Below are 15,148 nucleotides of genomic sequence, written 5' to 3'. Positions count from 1 at the left end.
GACACATTGTGTCCCCATTTGATACAGATATAGATAAGATCACAAATGTGCACCATGCAAGCCTGACTGATATTTATAGTGTTTGATTCAATGATAAGCACTCAAAGATCAACGATACTATCAAACCTGACACATAGCTAGAATGCATGTTTACTGTGAATGTATGTTTCCTCGTCCCCATTTGATACAGATGTGGATAAGATCACAAACACAAGTAGAAGTCATATTTCTACAGGCTAATCTGTTCCACAGAACACAATTTAGGATTAAGTTCGAAGCTTTTGAGAAGATGATATGCAGTGGTAAGCAAAGGTTCTGGGAATCTTTAACCAAAGCTTAGCTAGAGTATGTGGTTAGCTGTCAGCAATTAACTCCTTCTTGTCTACACATGATGGGAGTTTGGAATAAAATAAAATGTGTCCTATCTGTAGTCTTATCTCATATGCCAGTTTTATGGGTCAGGAGTTTTTTTGTGGTTTACACTATATGGCTAAAATTTGTATAGCCATGACACCCATATGTGGGTCTTTGAGGTTTAAATAATAATGTCTCTCCACATAATGGACATCAGGATTAGTTGCCATTACAAATTAATTAACTAATGGGCTGTACCCTGAAACTGAATATCATATGCTGCATGATATTTAATTTTTATTTCATGTATTTATGTGCAAGATATTGCAAAAAATATATAAGAAGAAACCAACTTGCTTTCCTTGTCTACTTGCTTCCTGTCACAGATGAGACTGTGCATTTGTAAAACATTCATTCGTTCATTCGTTCATTCATTCATTCATCTTCAGTAACTGCATTATCCTGTGATCAAGGTTGTAGTGGATCCAGAGCCTATCCCTGGAACATTGGGTGTAAGGCGGGAAACCGCCCCAGATGGGCAATTTAGAGTAGCCAATCCACCTTCTGGCATGTTCCAGGAGGTAGGAGGAAACCAGAGGAACACTACATGGACAGGGGGAGAACATGCAAAACCCCACACAGACAGTAACCTGAGCTTAGGATGGGACCCTGGAGGTGTGAGGTGGCAATGCTACCCACTGCACCACTGTGCTTCCCATTTGTACAACATAGGCATAAATATATGACATGTCTTGAGCACTTTACCTTAAGCAATTAAATTTCTTTAATGATGAATACAAGCATGGAATGACAGACAGTCTTTAAATTAATCTACAATGTGTACGGTAGCTTCTTGTACATTTGGAAACAGACACCGAAGCAAATCTAAAATATTAGTTGCCGCTCTGTCACTAAGTGCATACTAATCTCCTCAGCTAAAGTGATTAAAGCATGCATATGCAGAGAGCTTTATCATAAGCCTGGCAATAATCTCTCTTACTTTGGAGAAGGAGGCCCTTCATTTCTGGATTGCTTAAAGATAACTTCATTGCAGATGAATCACCGGGGGATTCCCTCTCTGTAACCAAACACCCCTTATTTGTTATGGAAATAACAGTGAAGCATCATTTTAATTACCACTGAACATTAATTCCACGCAAATCTTTTAACTGGCGCAACTTCAGTTATTTTTAATGTTATGTGCAGTATCACTTACTACCCTTACTATTTCTTTTTATTTTCCTAAAATAAAAAATATTTCTACCATGATTTTTTTAAACCTTTTTTTAACCCTTTAAACTCCCAGGATCTAACATCCACCATCCACCTTTTCTGTTTAATATATGTGTATTACACACACACACGCACACATACACACACATATATATATATACACACACATATGTGGGTGTGTTGTATACAATAATGTGTATTAAACTAATTATGCTAACAAAAAATTAATAAAATTAATTTCAATAAAAAGGCATTGTTAGTAGAAGCTTACAGACTAAAGGAAACTAAAGGAAAATGTCGATGACTGTTATTCAGATTACTAGGAAAACAGCAAATATCACAGAAGGTTACTCTAATTTAGCATAACAATGAAAGTAAATGATGTGGTGAAACCTACAACCGACCAATGTGGCTTGTCTAAGTTATTTCATTGTGGTATACGGGTGTTGGGAATAATAAACCTGACCATTAAAGCATGACATGAAAGTTTACATAGCAAGCTAACCAACAGGGTATTTAGTATGCTGGTTAGTCAGATTGGCTTTTTACTACGCTTTCCTCTTATTATCAGTTATTCATTTTTAGACATTATTCAGCAATTACTATGAATTAGTCAGTAACTACATTGAAACTAATAGGATTTGTAGCTACAAGAGTAAGGAAAGCATGTCTGACCCAACAACACATTCTGGGAATTTAATGGTTTAGACTAAATGATAGTAGATCACAAACAGAAGCTGTCAGTAGTGATGACAGCATGGAAAAGAAATAAAAACCTTATACCAATTAAACACCATATAAACAACATTGGTAAGAAATATTTATGTACTACACACGTATTTTTGCACTGGCCACAATTACTATATTTTCCTATTTTTAAAATTCATCAAATTTAAAGTAACTTCGGCTTAACAGAACAATGCTTTATTTTTTTGAATAGTTTGCTGCAGTGGTTATGTTGACTTCACTTCAAAAATCAGTAAAACATGTAATTTGGCCAGAGGTGCCCAACATTTGCACACAACTTTATGAATGATGTACAACAACACTAACTGTAATTTTCTCTTCATAAATAATTTGATCGCTTTACCTATACTAGGTCATGTTAGACTTCATGTTGGCTGTTGTATAGCACTGCTGTTGTTTTTGTGTTCATTATAATGAACACTGGTAATATATTATATGGCCCAAATTATTTGAATACCTGATCATCACATCCATATGTGGGCCTTCTCCAAACTGTTGCCACAATGTCGGAATGTCTCGATTGTTTTTGTCTTGGTATGCTGTAGCATTAAGACTTCCTTTCACTGGAACTAAGAGGCCCCTGTGTACAAAGCTAGGTCCATAAAGACATGGTTTGCCAAGGCTGGTGTTGAAGAACTTGAGTGGCCTCAACTCTACTGAACACCTCTGGGATGAACTGGAACACTGACGGCATGCCAGACTCTTCAGATTCCTTGCCCGATGTGAGTGCCTGACCTTACTGATGCTCTTGTGGCTGAATGAGTACAAATCCACACAGTGATGGAAAGCCTTCCAAAGAGTGGAGATTATTATAACAGCAAAGGGAGGGGACTAAATCTGGAATGGGATCAACAAGCACATATGGGTGTGATTCATCAGGTGTCCACATACTTTTGGCCATATAATGTATTATTATTAATGTAATATAATTATTAAGACTATTACCTAAAATAAAATAAAATTGCCATCTAGCAACTAGTGCCCATGCTTGTTGGCCTCTGACTTCATCACTAGCTACAAAACACTTCCTTTATCAACCTGTAATGATCAGGGACAACAAGTGCAACCAATCAAGTCAGAACTAGTTAACAGCATATCAGCCTTTTGGCATTTGGTCTCAGCCTTGATGGATCACGCAGATTGGAACTGTGCTGTCCAAGGTCCTGAAGACTGTGGGCACACAAGCCGAGGTCAGTACAGGGGCCCGTTATTTTTTTTATTTACTTATTTTTTCACCCAAACCTAAATGGATAGCTTTCAGTTAGAGCTCTTTCTGAAATGTGGCACAGAACAAAAATAACCGATGCTTAGTCAGCAAAGGAGGAATGTGTGAGCGTGCAAACTTCTAAGTAACCTTAACATGCAAAACAAGTTCACAGCTGCATCATAAATCCTACCTTAAAGCCATTTTTGCCCAACCACAGAATCCCATAAAAGAAAGTTCACTAATCGTACAATGTATCAATGCTCCATGTTCTGCTGACAAAAGCACCATTTGGTTATAAAACACGGCTTCATTTCAGTCAGTGCCCCCACCCACCCCACTTCTGGACACTTTCTGGCAAGTTGTTGTACTGAAATGCTCTATGTGGAAAACTCACCTCTCGTAACTGAAATCCAGCAGGGAAATATGGAAAGCATCAACTGCCTTCATGGATGGGTGTTCTTAGGATAGTAATCAGTGTTTATTAGCTTTAAACAGCTAGTTAAAAAGGATTCTAACAGCTCCAGCAAACAATTTCCTTAATGCCTTAAGAGAACAAAAGGGAGATGGAGGCTTTAACCTAGAGAACTGTATTGAAATCCTGTAAAGTCGTATACAATTAACAAATCCACCTATCCATACATTCTCTGTACCGCTTATCCTCGCGGGGGGGCCTGGAGCCTATCCCAGGGGACTTAGGGCACAAGGCGGGGGGACACCCTAGGTGGGGTCCCAACCCATCGCAGGGCACCAACTAACAAATGAAAATAAAAAAAATCTTTTAATTACAGAGTTATACTTTTACTCATTTCATAGACACTTTTCATCTCAAGTGAGGTAGTATAGAGGTCAAGTGTAAAGCTGAGAATTTAAATGTTAACAGCATTGCTTGAGGACCAAGCAGTGACTCTCTCACTCATCAGACTCATCAGACTGTCATTAGAATCAACCATCCTCATGTACCGACCAATTGGAGGACTCACTAAATTTATGCCGTTTAGTGAAAGAGACAATGTAGCTGAAAAATAGCTGAATGACACGTTATTCCTACTGAACAAAACAAGCTAAGCAACTAATTTCTGCAAATTAGCTCTGAACCTGAAGCAAAAGCAGCAATACAGCATTTTAGGCATATTTAGAAAAGTATTTTTATTAGTTAGAATGATATAAATAAACAATACTATTAAACAAAACATTTGATGATATGAAAAATCCTTAACAATTTACGTTTGAAATTTAAATTGTATGTTGAATGAGAATTTGCGCACAGAACTGTCAAATACAAGATACATAAATACAAAGTTTCTTTAATGAGAAACCGCTCAAAATAAGGCTTAAATGGAGAACTGTGCGTGCCCCACTTGCAAAAAAGCAGATCTACGACTGACCTAAAGTCAATGCCTGTCAACCATAATCTGTAGAAAAAATTGAGCTTAGGCAGACATACACAATGTACAAGAGTTTTAGAATCAGACAGAACATTTTACAAATGTCCATCTTTTTCATCATAAAAAATAAATAAATACATTTAGTGCATTTTCTCATTTCCTCCAAAAGGAGCGAAATGAAAAATAACTCTTTAAATTAGCATGTACCAAACTCAGTTTGGTTCACTGTATTCATGTCAATCTTTTCAGCTCTCACAATGACTAAAAGACAGGCCAGCTATCTTTGATTTTGTTTTGCTTAGTTCAAAGTAATTTTGCATAACCAACAAAAATCCCATTATATAACAAAGGTCTGCATGATGGCTGGCATAGACCTCCAACAGCCTTTTTGTTAATCTTTTAACATTGTATTAAATTGGGAGTTGTGAAATCAGTGCCAAATCTGCTCCAGGACTTCAGCTTGCTAAACAGAGCATAACAAATATTTAATTTAAGGTTTTAAACAGTGGTTCTAAATGGCAGATCTGAGAGGACTGTACTACATCTGTGTTTTACCTGCTTAATACACCTGCTTCAACTCTTGAAAGGTTGAAGATTGTGGGTGGAAGATTGATTATTACAAAAACTGTGTATGGAGTTGCAGACCTGGAACTAAAAAACCATTATTTCAGGGTGTGACCACCTAGTCCTGCTGTTGCCGTGCCAAAATCTGACCAGCCACTTACAGCACTTCCTTGAGCTTGTAACTACCCCAGGTAATTATCAGGTGACATACATCCAGAAGTGTGTTCCTAGATTTAACATTGACAAACAGAATTTCACTCAGTTTGTATCTGCAAGGTTTGTACAAAAGTATGGAGAGCAAGTGAAGTCCATAATGAAGTAGCAATGCTGTCTTAACCTACTATGGCAGTTAATGTTAACATGCCAAAACTTTTATAACAAAATTAACAGTTAGAATTCTGATGTGCCCTTAATGATGTACAATATAAATCAATATTGAAAAAAAAAATAGTCAGAAGTCAGTGATCTAAAATATAAGTGCTCAGTGGTTCTTGGTCATGTTGAAATTGTTCATAAGGTTGTAAAATGTGCATAAACCAGTTCAGTAGCAAAAATAAACAAAAGTCAGGTGCTCATTTTAAAAGCACCAAAGTAAGTCCCCTCTGGCTCTGGATCCAACAGCCATGAATTGGACACGTTGACAAAAAGGCCGTCGCTTTGTCCCAACCGGACACTTCTTCCTTGTTGCACACAGTACATGTTGTAGTTTGGGTCACTCCAGTTAAACGTGCCTCCGCTCTTCGAAAGCAGCACAGGTTTGAGTTTAGACTGGGTGTGACTCTCATGGAAAATATACTGAATCAGCTGGACGTTGCTAACATCCTGTTTCTTTGAGGCGTGATCAGGGGCATACCGGAAACAGGTCTTTGCATACACGTAATACAATCCTTGTTCCTCCATCACAAATCGTCCGTCGTGGTATTTGACCTTTGTCAGAGTGCCATGGAACTGATTCCAATGGATAGTGGTCACGACCTTGGAGTCGGCTGCAAATTCAATTTAAGGACAGGTTAAAATTGAACATCAATGCAATAAGTGTTCAGATCTAACTGAAAAGTAGCATTTGCTTACTGCTTGCGAAGTCCATGGGGGTCTTGACAGAAAGGTGAGCTACAGGTGTTTGATCTTTTTTTCTGGATCTGTCCTTTTTCTTGATGTCTCTGAATGCATCAGCAATTATGGGTTCAGAATGAACTTCCTGAAGAAGAACAGAATAAAAAGGTATGGAACCTTTGGAAGAACTTGGGAAGGAAATGAGAGCAATTTGACCTGGAGCCTATTAACACTGATCATAAACATGCATTTGAATAGCAGAACTGTAATTAAGACATAGCACTGATAGAACAATGATTAAAAAAAAAACAGTAGATCAATTAACTTATTAACAACATGTATTCATTTATTAACCATTATTAAAAATCCAGCAGAAATATTCTTAAGATGGAATCTACAGAATCACTAAACACATTCCTACCTGTACATATGTAAAAGTTCATAATGAATGATGGTCAAGACATAATAGTAATATATTTCCATATGAATTAGACCATAAAGCTGCAGTCACGTTTGCACCATAATTAGCCACATTTAATAACCCAGATCATGGTAAACATAAATGAAAATTTTAACTGAGATTATTGTTGTAAAAGTAAAGCCTCTATTGTTACAGTACTAATGTAGGTTCTATAGTTATTTCTACACATGACAAGTACCAGTTAAGTAAGTACTGTGGAACAAAGACTGGCTTTTCACACAGCAGTGCCAAAAAAACTGCATGAGACCATGTGCTTCAGAATGATAATAAATCAGTTAAGCATGTTATGTTAAAAAAATCTTATATGTTTTATCCAAATCATTGATTGAAATGATATGATTATTCAATCAAAACAGAAATTTCAGTCAAGTCACTGATTTCTGTAACAACAACCAAGATTTGAATATTATCAAGATTGGGAATTTGGTGTAAATAAATGACACAGTGGAAAATCTAATTGCATAAGACAAATGCAATTAGACAAATAAAAAAATTTAACATTTAGTCTATACAAAGGTTGTAGACTAAACGGCTATTTAGCTAAAGCAGCGAGTGTTGTGTGTGATGGAAAAGGATAGCATGTGGCCCCATTTGGCTTGTGACTGATTTGAAATCATTTCCTGTAACATTGCATGTTAATGAGGCTGACTCTGGCCTTATGATGTCTCTTGGAGAAAACAAATGTCAAATAGCACCAAAGCGTACGTGAAACCATGCAGAATGCACACTTAGTGTTTCCCATGGAAGACAGCTAATAGTATGCCTTTGCCTTTACAAATATTGAAACAATGTTGAGATTTTCCACATGGATGAATTTATTAAACATGAAATGGCAGAAAGGGATGAAAGAAATCTTGTTTGTTGTGTGCAAGGGTCCTAAAGTTTAGACTGCAATCTAAACCATTGTGAAAGTTTGTTTTAATTCACAACCACTATCTACATCATCTGTTGTCTATGTGTAGAAAGATATTTCAACATGCTTCCCTGTACGGAGGGGATGGAAAACCTGTTTACTCAAAACACATTTATAATGAAAGTCCATTAGCAGCTGTTAGGGCAATTGATAATATTTTTGTTTATTGTATTGTAAATTAAGCTATAAATTTGTGCAATTTGTTCTTTTCTGAGGAGAGAATTTGTGGCTATGCATTACCAATCAGTGTGGCTTCAAAGTAATACAAAACACCTTGGTTTCTACCTAATCAACCACAGATATGATATAACCTAATGAAATCAAGTGACGGGACTTATTTTTATATTGGTAGAATGGTTCTAGTTTTGTAATTTCACTATAATTCAAATGTTTATCAATGAACTTCATCAATTCCCCTAGGCTTCCATTATATAAGCAAGTTTCGACTAAACAGGTTTTCTGAGTTTTTTTTCTCAGGACAGGGAAACATATGTGTTATATTATGTGTCACCAAAATGATGCAGGTGACATGGAGATGGCACATTCCTGTAACTTTACCAACTTGGAAGGGTGTTTAACTAAGGAATGCTACAGTTTTTTTTGGGCCTGGATGTTTGGCAAACAGCCAAAGTTCACAGTCACATGCACTCTCTGAAAACAAGGAAGTTCAACTTGTTCTAAAAATGAGCTTAACAAAATCTCAGTAAAACAAAACAAAAAAAAAAAACAAACTTGGAAATTCCTCCTTTTCAATTCAGGAAAGACACTTTCAAGCCTGAGTTGGAAATACATGTAAATTTCAATTATGATTTTATATGTTGAATTTGTTGTCTTACATCTATTAGACAGGTATGATGAAAGGTGTAGAGTTAACATCAGTTATATTAACTAACTGCAGTTTATTTGCTCACTCACATGCTTACAGAGGTTTGTCGTAAGTGCCCCTTCACGAAAGAAGAAAGACAGAGATAAAGCTCAAGGTGACTACATTGGTCTTGCTCCCTGTACATTACATTTGTTTTTCATTTCGAATACGTGAATATCTCTATAGAACTTTTTACTTTACTAAAAGATCTTATATTTCTCATTTGCTTGTTTTTTTTATCGTTTTAGTTTCATTTTTAATGAAACTAACATTAATAAACATTAATTTAACATTAATCTACCATTAATTTAACATTAATTAAACAATGTGTATCAGCTATTACTGGATAGATTGCCAGATATGCCTAATGTATTGCTAATATGGACTAATACATACTTTTTTTTAAAAAAAAATAGCAAGATTGTGACGTAAAGGAGGAGGACATGGTAGCTGAAAAAAATCAGCAGGATTTTCCCAGGGGCTACAATTTAAGAATATTTATTTATTTATTTAAAATTTAATTTATTATTACAATTTATTTCTGCATATGTTGAGCCCATTTTTATTATATAATTTATGAAAAAAAGAACAAAGTTCCAGAGTACTTTCTTAACCAGAAAGTAGCCTGTAGAACTTGTATTTCCAGGGTGACTGTTCACACTGAAATGTGCTTCAGCTGGCATTTTTTCATATACGGATTCATTAATATGTGATTTCTAGACTTTGTATGGTGAAACAAGTAGAAACATTTAAAATTCCAATATTTCAAGTCAATTTATTTCATATTTTTATGAAAAAAATAATTAATTTCCTATTTTAATGTGTTCCAAGAAAAACAAACAAAAACAAAAAACATTTCCTTGTTTTCTCATTTTCATTTCAAAATGAAAACAAATGAATGCAACACTTTCAAGTGTTAATTCTGAGAGATGCACTGAGTGTTTCCAGTGAAACCTGTTGGAAATGCGTGGTACTGCACTAAAACTGACCTGCCAGGAAATTATCCAGATTTTAGTAAATGCCGCACTTAAAGATGTTGATGGTTGCAAAGCTTCGAAATGATGCATGATTACATTGCATGATTACAGTCAGATTTTGCTGTTTATAACTGACGGACCAGTGAATGAAATTTGGCAACACTGCATCAGAATCAACAGCTACAGTACCAAACATCAACCATTAACAAATACTACCCTCTGCTGAGCTATATGAAATATAATACTATGTTTTTCACAATATTTTTCCAAATAGCATAGCTATCATTCCACAGTAAACACAACAACTACAATTGTGATTAAACGCTTTGATTAGCTGTCTTCTGTGCAGTGTTCTGGATGCTGTTCTGCTACGACCCTAAGAGTTTGGGCGGACCACAAACAAAGTGTAGGCCAGTATATACAACTTTGGACCGCACTTGAGAAATATAAAACAGAGCAAGAGACATCGTGGATTTACACACTGGCTTTTTAGCTTTTTCTTAGAAGAAATGTCTGAGGCTGTGCAAACTGTCAACAGTCCACAGTGAAAAAAGCATGACCAAGAAGTCATTGCTCAAATGCTTTTAAACATAATGAGATGATACACTACTATTCCCAGGCAGTGTGGGTGGTTTGAGTGAGTCCTATTAAGGGCCAAAACCTATCAAATTAAATCGAAAGTGTCATAAATACGAGGTGCAAAATAAAAACCTCTAACCTTTTTACATGTTTCCCATGTGACTCCATGCTGCACCTGCACTGTTATGCTGGTGATTAGTGTTAGTGATTGTGAGGCCATTAGCAAAGCCACATGCAAAGCATTTCTCTCCCATCAGTCTGAGAGAAGGAATGAAAAGAAACAGCGAGGAGAGAAGCACTGACATGCACCTCATATTTTTTGTGTATAAACCAAACCCAGGTTATGTAAACATGCCCCTTGTTATAAATCATTGTGATGAGGCTGATGACATGCGTGTTAACTCCTCATAGTGGTTATCCTGACAGACAACAGGCCCAAGCTCTCTGGCTTGACCTTTACACAGGCAGCCCCAACCACCACAGTTACGGAAATGTTTGACAGCAGCTGCGGTATGTAGCTCAATGTTTATCTTCTGCTTTAAACAAATTATGAGAAAACAGTGGCTTCAAGCATGTAAAAGAGCAGCAAGAATATCTTGGATGTCATCAACAAAAGAGGACCATTAGTTCTACCAAACTAAATACCATTATATGACCATTTTTAGTTTACTTGGAATTTACGAGCACTAGTATTTCATGGAAATTACTCATTTTAGCAACTAAACAGACTTGAACAGAACTTAACACCAAAGCTGCATAGCACCAAATAAAGATAAGGTCCCTTTTTGTATAAGAAGTAAGTCTCCTGTGGCGTAATCAGTGAAATATCAGTAAAATCTCAAGACAAAGACACTCACCTCTATAGGCTGAGCTGAAGAAAGGTCAACCTGAAAAATAACAAACATGATTCAGTCCTGCATCTGTATTCAATCACGTGCTTGTAAAATGGCATATAAAATGACTCTATATGGGGGCAGTTGCATACTTTGTAATGTGTATGAACTTATAAAAAACACATATTGTTCACAGGGTAAACCTGAGACAGATGTGTAGATGTTTCCTACAAGAGGTTATATCTGAAGGCATGCACTGATGGATCTCAGGCTAGCTAACCAAAAATTTAATTTTTGATGGAAGCAGAAGTTATTTTTCAGTCTATTCTGAGAAGACAAAACAAACAACTACAAAATCACGTGCACACCAGGGCACATTGTAATTGCTGTGATTAAAAATATGCGAGCCAAAGCACGCTCAGTGTACAGGTGAGACTGTCCATGACTCATTCCTTTATACATGCAGGTGAAACTGGGCTTTTACTAAGAAAAGGGTGATGTATGTGGATTGGTATTGGTTATGATCTAATTAGTTAAATTCAAATATCCTCTTGTGTCATGTGCCCTCCCATTTTTCAGAATAATACAAGAAAAAAGAAGAAGCAGTAACTTAAAAAATACTATGCATAGGGGGAAAAAAATCAGCAATTTTCTTCATCTGATTTTCTCTCTGCATCCGTTTTCCAAAGCCAGTCTGTACTTTGTGCCAAGTACAACTGAAATTCATCTTCTGTCTGTTACTTGGGCTCTCCCCCAGGACATAAAAAGCCTCTCACACACTTATACACTACTATTCATGCCAAAGCCTCACAACACAAGATTCACAGTGAAGACTCATAAACAAGGGAAGCTGGCCTTGATTAAGATTTATACCATGTTGTGATGGGCCTGTGTGTGCGCGCGTGTGTGTGTGCGTGCATGTGTGTGTGTGTGTGTGTGTGTGTGTGAGCTACTTAAATTAATGATCAGTTCAATCTGAAGCCCCTACATAAGCAAATGAGAGCTGGGAAGATCCTGAACATGTTTTCTTTACAAACCCTGCTCTCTGTCCTGGGATGAAAAGCTTAATGCATACTTTACTTTTTGTCCAGATTTATGCACAAGTTTGGTTTTAAGGACAATTTAGACATCCTCAGCCCTAAACTTCATTCTCTCTCTCTCTCTCTCTCTCTCTCTCTCTCTTTAATTTGCCAAACCAAAAGTGAACCAAACCATGGAAGCAGATTGTTTTAAGAAAGGTGATTTCCCAACCTTTCCTATCCTACACCAGCATCCTTTAGCGCTGTGAAAGCACAGCAGCCTCCAAGTCACACAAAACCTTTGAACAGCTCCGCGTTGTGAGCTTGCACACTGAGACACAGCGCCAAGTGCCATTATCGAGTCGGAAAATCAAGCTCGTGCTATTGTGCGCGTGTCAGAACACAAACCAGTGAGGCGACATGCTGCGGAATCTAGCGCTGTGAAAGTTTCTTTTCGGAGAACTCGAACACGTTGCCTGAAGATGATCTTCAAAAAAAACAAAGAAAAGGGCGTCTAAGCGACACATACAGGCTGAGATAAGCCCCAACCGCCATTTCCAGTTCTGCACAGAGTCCCTCGCTGCGATTTCCAGCGGACACGCAGGTAAAAACGAAAGCGCGCGACTTCAGAAACGCACACGCGAGCAGTGAAAATTACAACACAATCGAAGTTTGAGCTCTAAACCCAAACGTTTCTATCAGTACGCACTTCGCTTCAACTGCTTCAAGGTCAACAGAGTTGCACTTAATCTCACGCGCGCCACGGACAGGCTCGTGCTGTAATCGTGCCAGTGTGTACAGAGAAAGTGTGCTTTCGCGTGGCTCACCTCGCGGAGATAACCGGTCAAGTGCAGCAAAATGGTGACACTGGACGCGACCTGCAGCAGTCCCATCACGGCCAGCGTGCCGAAAATCAGCGGCCTGTGGGCGCTCTGGGTCGGCGGCTGGAAGCGCGAGCCCCCGTGCTCCATGTCCATATGGTTCCGCAGGTAACCGCGATAATCATTAGCTGCCATGAGCGCGCGCTTCTAATAACCTCCTCGGTGCAGGAAGTCGGTAACGTGCGCGGATTGCTATATAAACGGTGGGTGGGCAAAGCGGCCGCGCTGCCGTGCAGAGACTCAGCCAATCAGATAATAGCGGACTTAGGAACTGTCTCGCGCACCAGCGGCAGCACAGTCAGTTTACAAGCCAGTGACTTCATTATGGACATTTATACAAAGAAAAAAGCACCGAACTGTACACTGGGGTGGTACACACAAGAAGACATCTTTTATACCTGCAGTGTGTATTTTTTTTTTTTTTTTACATGGGAACGTGAATGCAGTGTAACTTTAAAATGCTTTAAAGGACCACTTATGTATATCTAACACATTTAATTTTACATGTATAATGTACACTTTATGCATCTTAGCAGGTAAAACATTCACACTAAAGGTGCAAAAGATAGACCCTTGAGGATAAAAGTGACAACCCAGTGACAAGGAAGGGTACCCTCAAGAGTACATCGAGCTTCCTAGGTAAAAAAAAAAAAGTGTACAGAGTGTACAGTTGCAATATTAAATGCTGTTTATTACTATTAAAGAAAATGATGTTGTCTTTATTATGCTTTTTAAACTATGGGTTTTAATGTGTATTAGTATTTTATTAACACCCCTAATGCAATAACCAGCACTGTTATTGTTATTGTATTTTCTGGCTTGGGTGTTGCTACACTCTGAGGTGTACATCTTTTGCACCTCTAGTAGGTATCAGTTACCTAGAAAGGCGCATAAAGTGAACCTTCAAAGCTTTACGCTAAAATGTAATTACAGTCCAGTCTTTTTAAAGGTACACTATATCAACATTTCCAGTTGAAAGATACACATTAACGTTACAAATAATAATGGTACCACCCCAGCAACAAGGAAAGATTCTGAGAGTCTATGATTTGAGTGCACAATAATTTTGCATGGCAGTTCATTCCCCTAGCATCATTAAGGCTGAAATCTATTTTCCCATGATGAACTGCCATCCCATCCAGGGTGTAATTCTTCTTTACAGCCACGGAATAGGCCCCAGATCCACTGTGACCCTTACCAGTGTATGGTTTCCTCCCACCTCCCTAAAACATGCTAGAAGGTAATTCACCTTCTCTAAATTGGTTCTATAATAGGTTGCTCTAAATTGCCCCTAGGCGTGAATATGTGTGTGAACCGACGTGCCATCCAGGGTGTAGTCCTGCTTTGTGTCCAGTGTTCCCAGGATAGGCTCTGGATCCCCTGTGACCCTGACCAGGATAAAATAGTTACTGAAGTTTAATGAATCAATTATAAATTTAATTTTTTTTTACATTACCTTTTTAATGTGGCCTTCATCCAACACAGTTCTGAACAATGGCACAAAACACTCATTTTAGCATTAATATACACAATAGTGATTTTAAAGAAGAAAGGCTGTTCACATTGAAAGTAATAGCTTAGCGATTGCACATTTGGAAAGAGTCACCTAGATAACCTGTCTTGTTTTATTCTATTTTGTGAGTGTTGACAGAAATGACAATAATGAAAATCAAAAGAAACAATGTGACGGACTGGCGTCTGATTCAGGGTGTATCCCTGCCTCGGGCCTAGTGTTCCTGGAATAGGCTCCGGATCCACCGCCACCTCAGATCAGGATAATGCAGTTATGGAAGATGAATGAATAAATGAGAAACACACTGACACCAATTTCTTCTCATTTCCCATCATTCTCTTTTTAAACATGTTGTATATACCACATATAAAAGACAACAAATCAGAATTTAAAATGTAAAGTGTCAGCCAATATTATTTTTGTTTGTTCACACTGTCATTAAAGAAAAGAGATTGTGAAAAAAAATCAGATTTTGGTCTTTTACTTGCAGTGTGAATGCAGCCTAAGTTCTTGAATGATGCTGGATTTAGTGGCGTGCAGGATG

General features: G+C 37.6%; 1 protein-coding gene across 1 annotated transcript; it reads right to left on the bottom strand.

Annotated features, from left to right (window-relative positions):
* Window positions 1–4,672: 4,672 nt before the first annotated feature.
* Window positions 4,673–13,329, bottom strand: tnfsf11 (TNF superfamily member 11). The gene is made up of 4 exons (XM_026913123.3): window positions 13,038–13,329; window positions 11,216–11,245; window positions 6,562–6,688; window positions 4,673–6,476 (listed from the first exon to the last, which is right to left on the bottom strand). The coding sequence occupies exons 1-4, from the start codon at window positions 13,224–13,226 to the stop codon at window positions 6,055–6,057; spliced, it is 768 nt and encodes a 255-aa protein (XP_026768924.1). The 5' UTR covers window positions 13,227–13,329; the 3' UTR covers window positions 4,673–6,054.
* Window positions 13,330–15,148: the final 1,819 nt, after the last annotated feature.

The sequence above is a fragment of the Pangasianodon hypophthalmus genome, chromosome 5 (assembly GCF_027358585.1).
Source record: "Pangasianodon hypophthalmus isolate fPanHyp1 chromosome 5, fPanHyp1.pri, whole genome shotgun sequence".
Taxonomy (NCBI): Eukaryota; Metazoa; Chordata; class Actinopteri; order Siluriformes; family Pangasiidae; genus Pangasianodon; species Pangasianodon hypophthalmus.
The sequence above is the reverse complement of the archived record's forward strand: the minus strand, read 5'-3'. Positions and strand labels throughout refer to the sequence as shown.